The sequence below is a fragment of the Bacillus rossius genome, chromosome 16 (assembly GCF_032445375.1).
Source record: "Bacillus rossius redtenbacheri isolate Brsri chromosome 16, Brsri_v3, whole genome shotgun sequence".
Taxonomy (NCBI): Eukaryota; Metazoa; Arthropoda; class Insecta; order Phasmatodea; family Bacillidae; genus Bacillus; species Bacillus rossius.
In genome coordinates this window covers 21,617,659-21,633,355 of record NC_086343.1, presented here as the reverse complement: position 1 = coordinate 21,633,355, position 15,697 = coordinate 21,617,659, and the positions used below count along the sequence as shown (strand labels likewise).

General features: G+C 32.2%; 1 protein-coding gene across 1 annotated transcript in view; it reads right to left on the bottom strand.

Moving 5' to 3' along the window:
• The window catches only part of LOC134540198 (structural maintenance of chromosomes protein 5), an 87,174-nt gene that overhangs the window by 69,878 nt on the left and 1,599 nt on the right, over positions 1-15,697 (bottom strand). Inside the window, 4 exon segments of the mRNA XM_063382773.1 lie at positions 275-404; positions 3,553-3,708; positions 5,534-5,675; positions 7,696-7,759. Coding sequence (XP_063238843.1) covers positions 275-404; positions 3,553-3,708; positions 5,534-5,675; positions 7,696-7,736 — 469 coding nt within the window. The 5' untranslated portion in view covers positions 7,737-7,759.

The following is a 15,697-nucleotide window of genomic DNA, read 5'->3' as shown; positions in this document are numbered from 1 at the left end:
AGCCAGTGGCATTGCAGTTAAACCTAAAAAAAATTTCAGCTCTGCATTATATTAAATTCTCCTTATTTGTACAACCCAAAAATGTTAAAAATGTAACTTTGGCAGCTAATTATGCAAAAAGTATGCACTGTATACATCTTTTTCCATTTCGTGAAAGTTAAACAATTGTAAAAGTCTAAAATTTGATCAGTTATTAATATAAATTCAAACTCATGACCTGAAATGGGAGGCACCCCCTTAAGTGCCTAGTACTAAACCTACTTCCGTTACATACCCACACATCTGATTGTGTTCTCCAGGAGGTCCTGCTGATTCATGCGAGCAAAGTCCTGCACTCGATCCTGCGGCAGGAACTGGCACAGATTGTCCACTTGGATGTTCAACTTGGTCACCAGATTCTCAACCTGAGGAAGAGGAAGAACGATGAGTCCACGGTACTTTACGACGATAGAATGTGCACTACTTCACTGCCCGTTGATCATGATGTAATTTGTGATGTTGGTAAGATTGCGATGGTCCTTTCACATTGAGGTTCTCATGGTGGAATGAGAGAGAATAAATGAATGAATGGACTTAACATCTCGTGAACCACATTGATGGTATGAATTGAAACTGGAAAACAGGAGAACCCAAAGAAAAAAACACCTACTCACTTTACAGACTCAACCCTGCTTAAGAATCAAACCCAAATCACTTTTGGTGAAAGACAAGTGGCCTCACTACTCAACCACTGAGGCTCTTGGAATTATATTTATTTATTTATTTATTTATTTATTTATTTATTTATTTATCAGTTGTAACATGTATACCTACAGTGAGCTACGGTGGTACATACCATACATAAGGTAAAAAAACAAGGACAAATGAAAAAAAACTTACAAAATAGGAAATATATAAACAAAACAAAAAAATACAATAAAAGATAAAAAAGACATAACATAAAGTATGTAAATTATTAAGAACGAAAGAGAAACCACTAGTAGTAAAATTTTCTTTGGCTGAATTAAATATACATTTAATCTCTTACCAGGAGTCATCTTACTATACGGAGAGTTCAAGAATTGCTGGGCATAAATTTAATGGGTGGCAGGAAATAATAAAAAAATGTTTATGTAACAAATGTCTAGAAAGTAAACCCTGCAAAGTTACAGACACGAATAGTTGTGCGCTAACTTGAATTTTATGCCATTAACGTACTATTCCATTAGATGAGAGGACGCGCAAATCACAGCCCGGTGACTACTACGTGAGGAGCAAGCGACGAGCCGGGAAGAGATGTTTATAGTTAGCCACATGCAGTTTGGTGTAATTCACCCTTCGTGATTTGAAACTCAAGAGTGTCACACACTCATTGATTGAGCCGTACGATGGCCTTCCTATTTAGCGGTTCACGTCTATTGTGATGGCACCCTTGGTAAATATGCACTGCTACTACTGAAATTTTTTTTCACCTGGCTGTACACCATTAACATATTGGCCAACTCTGTGAATGTAAATTGTGCACTGTGCTATTTCTGTTTGTAAAATCTGTAATCGCAGCAGTGTACTCACTAACAGTCAACACTGCGCTAGTCGCCCAAAGCCAAAACGTATAAACGTAACACAACCAGCCATCCATTGTGCTGTACATCAGACTGCTGCTTGCTACCGCCTACAGCACTCAATCAACGGGAGATACAAATGTCTTTAAAAAAAAAAATAGGAAAAACAATGCAAAATAGTAATTATGAACAAATGTCATCTGCGCAGTAAGGCATCGAAGCGAGGCAGTGTGATAAAACAAAATACTGTCCAAGATTTTTCTTCAAAATGTGCATCTCTGTGATTTTTAAGTGTTTTTTAAGTAAACATTCAGTTAGAAGTTGTCTCCTTATTCCTCTTAAGGTAATTATTTTTAACAACTCAAAGTAGACAGCCTGTTTTATTTTATATCCGTGTTATACGAGAATTTGCTTACCCGAGGATGCCGCAGTCCACGTCAACTCAGTTAATCAAGACACTACTGTAGTATTAATTGTATTACCAAATGTGAATGAGTAACACCTAACTGCTAGAAAAATGGAAACCTGTACTGAAGCAAAAACCTACAGTAAAGATAAACTCTGAATGAACTAAAAATGCTGGCAGTGCAGTAACATAACCTGGTGACCAAGGCCAAAAAACTAAATCTGCTCGAAAAATATGAACATTGATCCCGGATTACATAATGTACTAAACCGAAATAACGGAAAAATAGAGAAGATTCAGTTGTTTTATTTTTTGTCCAATTTGTTTTTAATATTTATAAATTTTTATAAGAATTTACTTCAATAAAATAGAAGTGATATTTAAATATTCCATTTTGTCAGAAAAAAATAAATTGTAATAAATTGGTTTAAAACATTAAAACAGATACATTCAAAATAATAAAAAATAAATAAATTGGTGAACATGTCCGGTTTAGAAGTGACTCACTCGATAAGAGTTGCACAATAAAAAAAAATTTAATTAATTTTTCTGATTCACACATTTTGGTACAATTTTTTGTCCAAAAATAAAGACATTCCTTGAATTTCATACATTAAAAGATTACTTTTATGATTTGAATTAAGTTTTGGTTAAATGCTAATTAATTCCATGATATACTTTGCATTTTAGTGTTAAATGGTGTATTAACTTGGCTTTCTGTGTTATGTTGTTTGCTGACCTGCATTGCTGTTATTTTAATTTTATTGCAAAATAAAAATATCATTTGAAAATCAACAAGCAGGATGTCTACAAATTCTTGGAGCACCAATTTTCGGATTTTTTTCAAAACCTTTTAATAAAATTTTCTTACAACTTGTTAACATCACAGGATCTTCTTGATACCTAAATAATAAGTAGGGATGGGTCAATCAAATCCTCAAATAACACAAATCCTTAGTATTTGCAGGATCCAATAATCGAGAGAAAAGTTTCAAAGAAAAATATTAGAGGAACTACAGTAAATTTTAATATTCCAACACTGATAACCTCTGACATTTATTAGATAAATTTATTTCTTCATACCTATCCTTACCATGCTTCAAGATAATTTACTACATACTAACATGTACAATTTAGTTTGTGAAACAAGTATTTTAAGGGTAGGATTTTTCAAAACCATAATTAATATTTTTCATTTATTGTAGGCCTACATAATTTTATTTTTGTCTCTTGACAATTAGATTTGGATTTGAGGGGTGTATTCGAGTTACTCTCTGGGATTAAAATTCAATCTTAGGATTTAAGAAAATTAGGATTTGACATACCACTATTAAAAACCTTTTAGATATAATTTCCACAGAATTTAAATGGACGTAGTCCAACTATTTAATTTCAATGTGCGACTGTTAACTGAAGTGCGGCATCAAAAAAACCACATTCGAGTTAGCAAATTGCTACTGGAAATTGTAAGTTTCGTGACTTCCAGTGCAATTACAGTTTACGTCAGAATTACGTTCATGACTTTTGTGACCATTCCTTCAGTTCCGTCACTTATCCGTGTGGTTTCTGTGACCTGTGAATACCCTGACGAAGGTGGGAACTCACGTCCTTGACTTGGGACGGCATGTTGTTCAGGTACCAGGAGGAGTTGCCGCTCTCCGCGCTGATGACCCTCTTGATCAGGTGGTTCTCCCCCCGCGAGTTCAGCAGCTCCACCTCGATGGTGGACGTGCCGCGAAGGCCCCTCACGAACGAGGCAACCTGCAACATGCGCTAACATCAAGCCTGAGCACCAAAGAAACCAAACTCTCTGAACTAACGTAGCCACGAGTCATTGGAATTTGTTTCTATTCAAGTAAAATTATTTCGTTATAAATAGATTCTTATGATGCTTTTTGACCTTTTTCTACTTCATATTACTTATTTACGTGCATTTAAGTAAAAATCATTTCATTCATATTGTACCGAGTGATTCTGTTTGATGTATTAGTTTTTCAGACTCATTTCGTTATTTCGTTTTTCATTGTTATCATTTATGATTATTTTGGTTAATTCACATTAAATTGTTCAAGTAGATAACATTTCCACACATTTCAGTCCTTTCCAATGATTTATTTTGTTTAAATTCATGCATTTATTCATTGGATTTTTTTAAAAGAGATTAGAATAGAAATTTGCCTGTATGCACTTCGAAGGAACAAGATTTATAGTCACCAACTGCGGGTGATAAATATGACGATCATCAACCAATGGAACATGATTAAACTAACTAGTTCTTTTTTCCAACTTTACAAGAATACACCTTATTTAAAATGTTAGCAAGCAGCTGGTATAAATATCACAGTTTATATTATAGATAATCATTTTGGTACAGTACAATAATACTGAAAATCAACTATTTCATAACCTGTTTCAAATTTTAAAACTATTTATAACAAAATTATTATTTTTTAGGCACAACTATAATCTAATATATAAAGCCTACAGCAAAAATTTCTATACAAAATTAATTTTTGAAATTCAAATGTTTTCTTTGTTTATAGTAATTATAGTTTCTCAGTTTATCTACAAAAGTTAATACTTCTAGAAAATGTGAACCAATAATTATTAATATTATTTTAGGTTGATTTCAAAGAAATACTACCTATTGTAGGAGTTACCATGGTGTGACTTTCAGAAAATTTTTATATGGTCCATGATAACTGTTCTAATTTTTCACAAATCACTTCCAAACTGATACATATAAATCTAGTAGTGGAAAATCTCAGTCAAGTTCGTTAATGGGCAAAATCCTACCAAAGGGGTAGGAATGGGGAAGGTTTATTGAAAAACAGAAAAATTGCTACTCCCATAATATGGAAAATATCACATTCATTTGAAAGTATTATAACTCGTAGGAGTAATACCAAAATTTTTTATCTGAATAAGTTTTTGATAGGACCAACAATAACTGCAAGGGGTTGAAAAAAAAACAAGGGTTGGAAGACAAAAAAATCATAACTCCCTTCGTTGGCACAACATCGAATTTGTACAAATTTTGAATTAATCTTATAATTTGTATCTGAACAGGTTTTTGAATAGACGAACCATAGCTGCAAGAGTTGAAATAATGAGGGGTAGAATCTAAAAAAATTTCATAACTCCCATGTCAGCGTAGTTTGTAAACAGCTTTACTCGTTACAATCACAGGTACAGACAACAACTCGCCGCCTGAGTATTTGGAGTGTTCTATTTCCACTTTTTAGGTTTTTTATGCTATCGACACGAAATTAATATTAGTATTCATTTGTACTATATCCACACACGTCTATGCACATAAAAATGTTTGTTCTTAATTTAAGACCAATATTATTTTGTTCTATTTCATGATATTCATAGTGGTTTGAACTATCAAATGCTTATATCAAATCATCTCAGTTCCGACTTCCATGGACATAGAACACTCCAATTCTCAGGCGATGAACTGTCGAAACATACTCTGAACAAATATTTACAGCCGACAAATGTACAACTTCTTACTGTAAATATTTTTTTCTCACAGTCCTGCTGGAGATCTTTACGCCAGCAGTAACGAAAGGTGACTTACACTCGACCCCCTGGCCAGCAGATGTGGCCTCGACTTGAGTCCCAGCACCATCGCGCACACGAGGCTGGACTTGCCGGTGCCGTTCGGGCCAATCACGACGTTCAAGTTCATCCCCGGGTAGAACTCGACGTAATCGTAGGTCCTGCGAAGCAAAACAAGCATTCTCTAACAGGTCGCGATTGCCGATTGTTCATCTACGGTCACGTCCCGACATCAGGAGACGTGTCCGCTGGAATGGCTTCAAAGCTGATCCAATACACATATACACCATGTTTCAAAATGATTTAACCCAAATTCACAAGGCTATTACTTTTTACATAAATAAAGATAAAACATTGCAGCAAATGGTAAACTGCACACGGAAAAGACAAGTTGTACGTGGTGCATGTTGTCATCGTCAGGTCACTTGGTTGCGGACAGGTGTCACTAATGCCACGATAGTAGTTAGTACAGCTAGTGCATGCATTCATGATGACGACACATGCAGCAAAAAGCATTTTGTGTTCTCTGTTTGTTGCAACAAGCTTGAGTCAGTTACAACTATTCAACACGATTTCCACCGACACAACATCTTACTGCTCAGAGCATTCGACGGTGGCACCCGTAGTTTGAAGAGACTTGGTTGTTTTGTGAAAAGTAAATAAAAATACTGTATATTAATGTTCACAAGAAGATTATATCTTTATTTGTGTCACTGGTATTGGCTTGTGAAATCATACAAATTTTTTTTTAATTATACTGTATATTCCAAGAATACATTTAAATTTTTCTTTACTTGGTATCAACGTGTCGATGGTGAGGTCAACAGAGACTACTAAACTCAAGAACACAGCTCAAGGAAAATTTGGAAACGAACGGGCCATGAACTGTAGTAAGGAACCAACTCGGCACTTGCCCCAGGAGATATCAAGACACTATGGAAAACCCAAATCACGATGAACGACCTGGGATTCGAACCCGGGTCCTCAGAGCAATGCAAGTCTTGTGTCTTTCCAACACACCAGTTCGCTCCTAACGCAGCAGTCATGCTTATTCAACATACACATGCCAGCAGAACTTTGAATAAGAAAAAACGACAAATATGGAGGTTTAATATAATTTCTTGAACATAAGCCATTGCAGTTTTGCATTGTTTGTCAAAAATGTAAATAATAAATAAAAATGAAAATATAAACCCAAGAGAACAAGTTTGAATCAGCTATGTCAAACAGATAAACCCAACGATGTACCTAAACAGATATTATGGAAAACACAATGATGATAGCACAGACAAACACATTCAAACTGAAATATCAGACAGCACAATAATTCAGTGGAAGGAATTTAAGTCATGAAAAATATAATAACCACACAGACGAACACAGTGGGCTATCAAAGTAAATGCAGGCAGACAACAAAACCTGGACAACGCAGCAAATATACGAACACGACGACGACAAAATCGACAAACACAGTAGGTTTTCTATGACAAAACCGTTCCAACGTTTCAGGAACTGGCATCTGTTCCCGTCATCAGGCACAAACAGACCGTTTGTGCCTTAGGAAGCTAAGGATTTTAGCCTTTAATCACACTAACCATTTACGCTACAAGAAACAGACTTCAGAAATGCTAATCATAATTTTTTAACCATAAAACTAAAAAAAATACTAGTGCTAGGTTGATTATAAATTTTTCAAATTCAGTACTCAAATTTTATTGTTAAAGAGTGCCTCAAATCCACCCCTCAAATTTGTATCTATAACTCAACAGACAAGAATAGAATAATACATATGCAAAAACACAAGAACTAACATTCTGAAGAATAATTAAATCTAGATTTTTAATTATATATATATATATATATATATATATATATATATATATATATATATATATATACACATATTTAGGAAAAAAACAATTATTTTATTTTTATGACAAATGCTTCCTGCAGTGTTAATATACTTTCTGAGAGCACTGGAGTAGGTGGCAAAACCAAAATTTTTTAAAAAATTAAATTTCTGAATTTCTACCTTCCTCAAATATTTTTCTTCAAACATTTTAAATAAAAAATATTGGATGGAATTGTTAATTTCAGTAGTTGACCCTCCCATCCTTATAAAATCTTACTCACTAAATTATTTTTACCTAATATACATTAATAAAAATTTTTATAACTCACATAAAGTTCTGAACTTTAATAGACACAATTCTTCCGTCCATGATTTTTCTGTAGTCAAATCAGTCTGTAAAAGTAAAAGGAAAACACCTGAGACATGATTTCATTGATTTTGGACAATACATGCAGTACACTAATTATTGCTTGTACAAATCTCCAACACAGTTACTAATAATGGTATCTGCATTTATCTTAATCAAAATGCTCCATTATCATGCACATTGGTCACAAAATTTTGACATTTGTCAACGAGAGATATCCCTGAACCTATTGTCACTGCCCTACTGTTTCCTTGATACTAGCTGCAACATGACCCTGTGTAGCCCAGGGGAAAAAAGTTTCAACCATTAAAAAATTTGTCCGAAGCTGAATTTTTGCACAGTGGTAGCCTCTACTATGCTTAATAACATATCGAAAGTTTACCGCTGTAGACCATGTGCGTATCACTGTAAACATGCAGTTCAGTCCTAGATGACAGCGACATACAGCAGTCCATTAAACTGCTTCCCATTTACGCAGTTTTTAACGTACTCTCCATAAACCTACTAAAATATTCTAGTAACATTATTATACACATCCATATATAAAAAAAGTTTCAAATTTGAATATTAAAGGTAAGATATAAATTAATTAATAATGAAATAAGTTTTTTTTATCTCAGTCAAGGACATGAAAATTCGAATCACATAAAAATAAAAGGTTAGATGCAATAATCACTTCTATAAAAGTTGTTGCATATATCTTAATCTTTAAGGTGACATATTTTTTAAGTTTTAGCTTAATTTATTGCATCTCTAGAGCGGTCTGAGCATAGCAGTATTGTGTATGTACTGAGACAGTGCTACAGCCATAAGCGCTGGGGCGGCTTTCCCATGAAATGGAGGTTTTTTAATGTCTGGAAAATATGACCCAATCGGAAAATTAGTACAGTAATAACATTAATATTTTCTACATGTCAACATGTCAACAGTTTACCTCCGCAAACCTTGTGCGATACACCGAAAACGTGCAGTTAAGTCCTAAATAATAGCTTCTTGAGGGCTTCACAATAATGCATTCCATAAACGTTATTACTACGGTAGACCTTTAGTAAACCAAACCATAATTAGGTACCTACAAAAAAGTTCATGATAAAATTAAAAATGTTTCAAATATGTTTTACTAAATATGCAATATTTTCAATCAATATTAGGAAAAAGGATTTTATTTAAACTTATAAGGAATTAAAATGTATATTACATAAACATGAAGATTCCTATGCAAAAATTGCTTGAACAAATGTTGTTGCATATTTCTTAAGCTTTCAATTGGTATATTTGTTGAGAGGCTGCTACAATTGATCTGATCGCTGAAGCATTGCTGTAACGTTGCAAGACTATGCCCTCCCCAGCTTTCACAAGTATTTATCAAAAGAATAAATATTGTGTTTTCTGAGAACTGCAGTAGATCACCTGATTATAAGGTCATAGTGACACAGTTTTTCATACTTTTGTTTTATTTGCAATATTATTGTAATTAATTTAAATGATTAAGTATTTTATTTTGAAAAGCCTCTTGACTATAATTTAATTGGCTTTCACATTGCTATATTGGGTATTATTTGTGAGTTTCAATACTTTATTGCATTGAGATTTTTTTAATAATAATAATAATTTTGCATGTGTGGTTTATATTAGTTTTAAAAATGCTAGTATTGTGTTGAAAGAACAGACATGTAGCGAAACAGCGGCGCCGAAAGATGATAATTTATCGCATCTGGTATAAGGGAGAGACAGAAGTTAGCCCAGACAGTGGGGACATCTGTCTGGGGTATCCCAGAATTGTGATAGATTAAAAGAGATAGAAGGTGTAAGAGAAAGACAGAATGAGAGAAAGTCCTCAGAGAGGGGAGTTTCTTAATTGTAACTGTAAGAATAAGTCTTGTAGCCAATAGTAAGGCAGTATTTCAGGGAAGTACCCAGCTAACTGATTTTTCCTAAAACTGTAAGAATAAGTCTTGTAGCCAATAGTAAGGCAGTATTTCAGGGAAGTACCCAGCTAACTGATTTTTCCTAAGAGTTTTTTACTGTGCTGTGTTTCGTTTAGTTCGTTGTTCGAGACCTGGGCCGAGAAGTTGTGCCGTTTCTGCGATTTTATTGTCTTGTTAAGAATACATTGTGAATCTTAAGTTTCTATAACAGTTGTCGTTAAATACAATAATTAACAGAGTTCTAAACACAACTACTTGCAACAAGTCTTTGGGACATATTTTCAAGTTGTGTTTTTGTTTGTGCAAAGAATAGTTGTCATCTTAGCCGAGCACGATTGTGACTTGTTACATGGTAATGTGTACATTAGGGCGGCGACGTTGAAGTCGCTCGGGCTGGGACGATTGTCTCTCCTCTGAAACAAAAAATATTAATGCGCTGAAAACTATTGTCAAACGGAACTCTTGTACAGTGACAGTATACACATTAGCAAAAAAAAAAAAAGTTTACCGCCGCAAACCTTGTGCGTCACACCGAAAACATGCAGTTAGGTCCTAAATTATACTTTCTTGCAGCGATACACAAAAATGCATCATATAAGTGTATTTGGAACATGAGAACACATTAATATGCTTGTTACTGAAGTTAGATGCTAAACATCACTGGCGAGTACTGAAAGTATTGAACACAAAAAGTTTTTTTTTTGTGTGTGTTCACAGTAAGTTGTTGGGGAAAATTACATCTGATCCGTGCTTTGTGAGGTAGTGACAGTAATTTAAGTTACAGACCGCATAAGATGTGTAATTATCGTTGATTTTGTAATGAAAGGTTACGGAAAATATAGGAAATGTTGGCAACGAATACATGTAAATTAATAATAAACTATGTTGGGTTTGTTGAAGAGAAAAAAGTAAAGGCAAAATTACTACCAAAAAGAGTTAAGTCAGATAGATATGTACAATAGTGTGCAGGGTAGAATTACGCGTCCATGTTGAATGAAAGTGTTGATTTAAGATTTAGGTCAAGTATTAAATTTAATATGTTAGGTTAACACTCGTTTAGGTAATGAAAACAAAGTGAATGGTTGATTATGTTAGGTCAGACACATTATAAATACTTTAATATAGTCTGTAGAGAACAGTGTATCTTGCAATAGAGGTTGGTTACGATACTACTATAGCTACAGTCTTATAGAATAAGCGGGAGGAAAGTGGGCTTTGACCAGAGTACTGTAGACTCAGTAGTAATCATGCATTTATTGTTGTATATTATATGTTTTGAGTACCAGTCTAGTTTGGTTTTTGATACTGGTACTTCTTTTTTTGCAATTGAGGATTTTTGCAATCATATTTTCATGGTATCATGAAGTAAAAATACAGTCCCAACTGGTCTAGTCTTTTTTGTCATACCGGTATTTAATTGGTTGAAGTCGAGACATTTTGAGGTAATTATTCTTGACATTGTGAACTAGTATACAGTTCCACCCAGTCAACTCTATTCCGCAATACCGGTATTTTATTTTTCATAATTTAATACTTTTTCCGCAACTTTTATTATTAAGTAGGCCTATAATAAACATTTGTAATAAACAGGGAACACTGTTAATTTTCCCCATAATCTCATTAGTTGAAATGCCTACAGACATAATTTCATTAATTAAGAAATATTGGTATCAAAAAATAGACTAGAGCAGGGGGGATTACAGTCTAGTTTATCATACCCGAAAAATTTAATATTCAAAAATGAAATGTGTGAAAAATAGTGTGTTCATAGTTCCCAAGTCAAAACCCCCATTAGAACATGTGTTTCCCGTAAGAAAGTAGGGTTGTCATGTTATGAATGATGCCATCTTAGGGACATCATCAGTAGCCTTGTTGTTATGGTATCGCAATATAGAATAGTTCCATCATATTTCCCAATCATTATATAAAAGGGTGTTGTGATATTTCAAGAAGTTTACCAGTAATTGATAATTTTAAAGAGTGGTTATGTTAGGTTAGTTATATTTTAAAGACTTTAAAATTGTGTGAATGTATGGTTAGGTTATGCTAATACATTATATATACTTTAAAATTGTATAAATGGTTGTTTAGCTGCATTAAAAATACTATAAAATAGTGAGAATGGTTGGTTAAGTTGGCTGCATTTTATATTTGGTAATTCCTAACCAATTGTTAAAATGATTTTGCAGTATTTAAATATAACTTGCATAACAAACCATCCACACAATTTGTAGGCATTTCAAATGTTGCTAACCAAAAAAAAAAAAAAAAACTATTCACATGCATTTAAAATATTTTTAATGTACCTAGCTGAACTGATATTACTGACTATTCTCACAATATCACAGTATTTGTAACATGTAAACTAACCTAGCCACTCATTATAATGGTTCATTACTGGTAAACTAATAGTTTTATGCTGTGTGCTTACCGCTATAACTATTTATTTATTTTTTATTTTTATTTATTTTCAATCCACCTGCAGATCCCACATGAGCCAACAGCTCAAGGGATATAGGTCTTGTCACATTATAAACAAAAATTTAACATAGTTAAAATTGTGATAAAATAATTAAGTTTACAATTATAATGAATTGTTCTAATTTACACTCTCAACAAATAATCACAAATTTTACAACTTTCACAATTTACACAATACAACAAACAGTAGATATTTATCATTTAATATACTCTGAATCATTTATAGGGTGTCCTATTAATTATATAGCAAATTAAATATTATTTACATAGTCATTACAAAGAGTTTATTTCACCAGCTAAATAAATATTTTTTCCTTTGATGTATTCTCTAACAACTTTTTGAATTCATTAATATTTTGTAGTAATATAATTTCTTTAGGTAGTTTATTAAATAGTGTTACCTATAGGTACCTCTATGTTGTACTCCTTTTGAAAATAAAGTTGTGTTGTGGAATTTTGGATTCAGTTTATATTTATATCTTGTGATATATGGTCCAGTATGTTCAGATTCTACAAAATTATTTATATTAGCTTTTACAAATAAGAGCAACCTATAAATATATTCCGAAAAAAAAGGGAATATATTCAACTCAGTAAATAAAGGTTTACATGAGGCTCTTGTATCAGCTAAACATATAATACGTATGACTGTTTTTTGCAATCTAAAAATTGTAATACTATTACTACAATAATTACCCCATATTTCAATACCATATATCATGTGTGTGTGAAAAAGTGCAAAGTATGCACTTCGTAGAGAATTTCTGTCTATAATTTGGCTAAAAATTCTGAGGGCGTAGCAAGCTTTACTTAATTTATGGATAGTTTGATTAATATGTTCATTCCATTTTAATTTATCATCAATATGTAAGCCCAAAAATTTAGTTGATTCAGTTTGACTTATCGCTTGATCCTGAAATTCAGATAATATATGATCGAGCAGTCTTTTATTACCAAATTTAATAAATTTTGGTTTATTTATATTGAGTTTTAAATTATTTGCATCAAACCACTTATTCAAGTTAATTAATTCAAATTCAGTTTTATTTTTTAATTCCAATATATTTTCTGCAGTTATAAGAAGATTTGTGTCATCTGTAAAGGATATTATATTTACATCCATTTGATAAGGTAAATCGTTAACATATAGTAAAAATAATGGCCCCAATATACTTCCTTGTGGTACCCCGGATTTAATATATCCCTAATCCAAGTAAATACCTCCCTCATTTTGATTTAATAGTACCTTTTGTATACGTTTCTTTAAATAAGAGCTAAATAATTTAACTTCATTTCCTCTTATACCATAATGTTAAAGTTTATTAAGTAATATTTCATGGTTAACTGAATCAAAAGCCTTTGACAAATCACAAAAAAACACCATATACATGGACTCCAGAATCTAAATTATTTGATATAGTTTTAATTAACTGATGAATAGCCAATGTGGTAAATTTTTTTTTTTGAAAGCCGAACTGGTGAGGATGTAAAATATTATTAGTCTCAAGAAATTTTACTAGTCTTGTATGCATAATTTTATCATGTATTTTTGAAAAAATTGGAAGTAAATTTATTGGCCTCCTAATTGTTAACATCAGTTCTACTTCCTTTTTTATATAAAGGTATTAGTTTAGTCATTTTCATTCTGTCAGGAAAAGTAGCTTCTTTTATTGAAGCATTTATGATATGAGTTATTGGAATTAAAATTTGTTTTGCACATTTTTTAATAATAAAAGATGATAAGTTATACAAATCTATTGATGTTTTATTACTTAATAATGCAATAGCTTTTGCAACCTCTCCCTCAGTAACAGGATATAGTATAAAATTAACATAAATTATTTTAGTTTTCTTTAGAAATATTTCAGGGGGATGCTTAATATTATAAATATCATTTTCTTTTAATGTCCCAACATTTAAAAAAAACAATTGGTTGTCTGTAAAGTCGGTTTACGGACGATAGTTTAACGTGACGTCATAACAAAACATTGATGAAATGATTGCATACTTTTATATGAATAAAATTGAATAATTTTTATTTTAATAATAAAAGAATAAATACTTGAAATTAAACTGGTAATCAGATTTTTAAAATGCAAGAATAATTAACCTTTATTGCCAAAATTGTTGTTGTAATAAGCAATGAAAACGACAGATTAAAATTCGTCGAGAATATTTTATGTTTTTATGTCTTCCAGTGCTCAAAATAATATGCAATTGTGGCCCTGGGCACGAAATTTTATTTATAATTCATTAATAATAACACCCCTCACAATAAACAAAGGAAAATATGTATTAACAAGTACCTGGTTCCCGTGCCAGCTAATAGAGAGCAGGATTCATTCGGTTCGCGGCCGTCACCGTAGATAGCAGCACCGTAAGGGAATAATATTATTTTGTTTTTATAATATGATTTTATAATAAATACGCATCCCAAATACACCAAACTTATTTATTTGTTTTTAAAACTTTGTGCAAAAGATCCACGGTGTAATTTGAATTATTATGTGCAACTGTAAAACACCATTGTTGGTTATAAACTTAGTTGAATGTTCAACATTACTTTTAAATAACTGTACCGATTGTGCTGAAAATCGGTGGAAGATCGTTAAATTACATAATATTAATAATTCAAACGACGAAAATATGATTGAAAAGTCAAATCGATTGTTGTTCCAATCGAGTGGAAGAAATATGTCACGCATGCGTACAATAAGCATAACAGGACACATTCGTAGTGGGACAATGTGCGTTACGGGACACTTTTTCGTGCGTGCAGCCGGCGTTCATTGACTTATTAGACGTTGTCACGTCAAAAAATCATTAAAATAATAAGCAATTTCAATCTGTGAATTTATAATCTTATTTCCAATTATTAATATAATAATACTTTTTTTTCTTGCCCGATTTGGTTTCATCATTTATTATTTTCCACAAAGTCTTTATTTTGTTCTGTGATCTTTCTAAAAGTAATTTGCCTTGCAATTTTTTAGCCCCTTTTATCACTCTTTTATATACATGTTTATAGTTATGGTAGTAATTTAACATTTCAACATTAGTTTCATTATTTTTATCAAAAGAGTGTGTAATTCTTTTAATTTATTGCTTGAAATTTTAATACCTTTCGTTACCCAATTCTTTTCATCTGTGTGGATTACTTCTGATTTACATTGAATTTAGCTGGAAAAGAATTTTCAAAGGTAAATATTTACTTGGGCGGTATTTCCGAAAAAAAATGTTAAAAATCCAAAAATACCTTTATTTAATGCTCTTCAACTTCCTCTTTTCATTAAAAGCGGCGGAGATTAGAAATTCCAAATACTTTAGGAGATATCGAATTTTTAAATTTCTTAATATGTAGTTGAGCGGTATTTGCAAAAAAAAATGTTAAAAATCCGAAAATACCTTTATTATATGCTCTTCAACTTCCTATTTCCTTAAAAGCGGCGGAGATTAGAAATTCCAAATACGTTAGGAGATATCGAATTTTTAAATTTCAGCACAAAACCAGCGCATTCCTGTAGCGTGCGTACACCATTGTTTCTTGTTTACGTA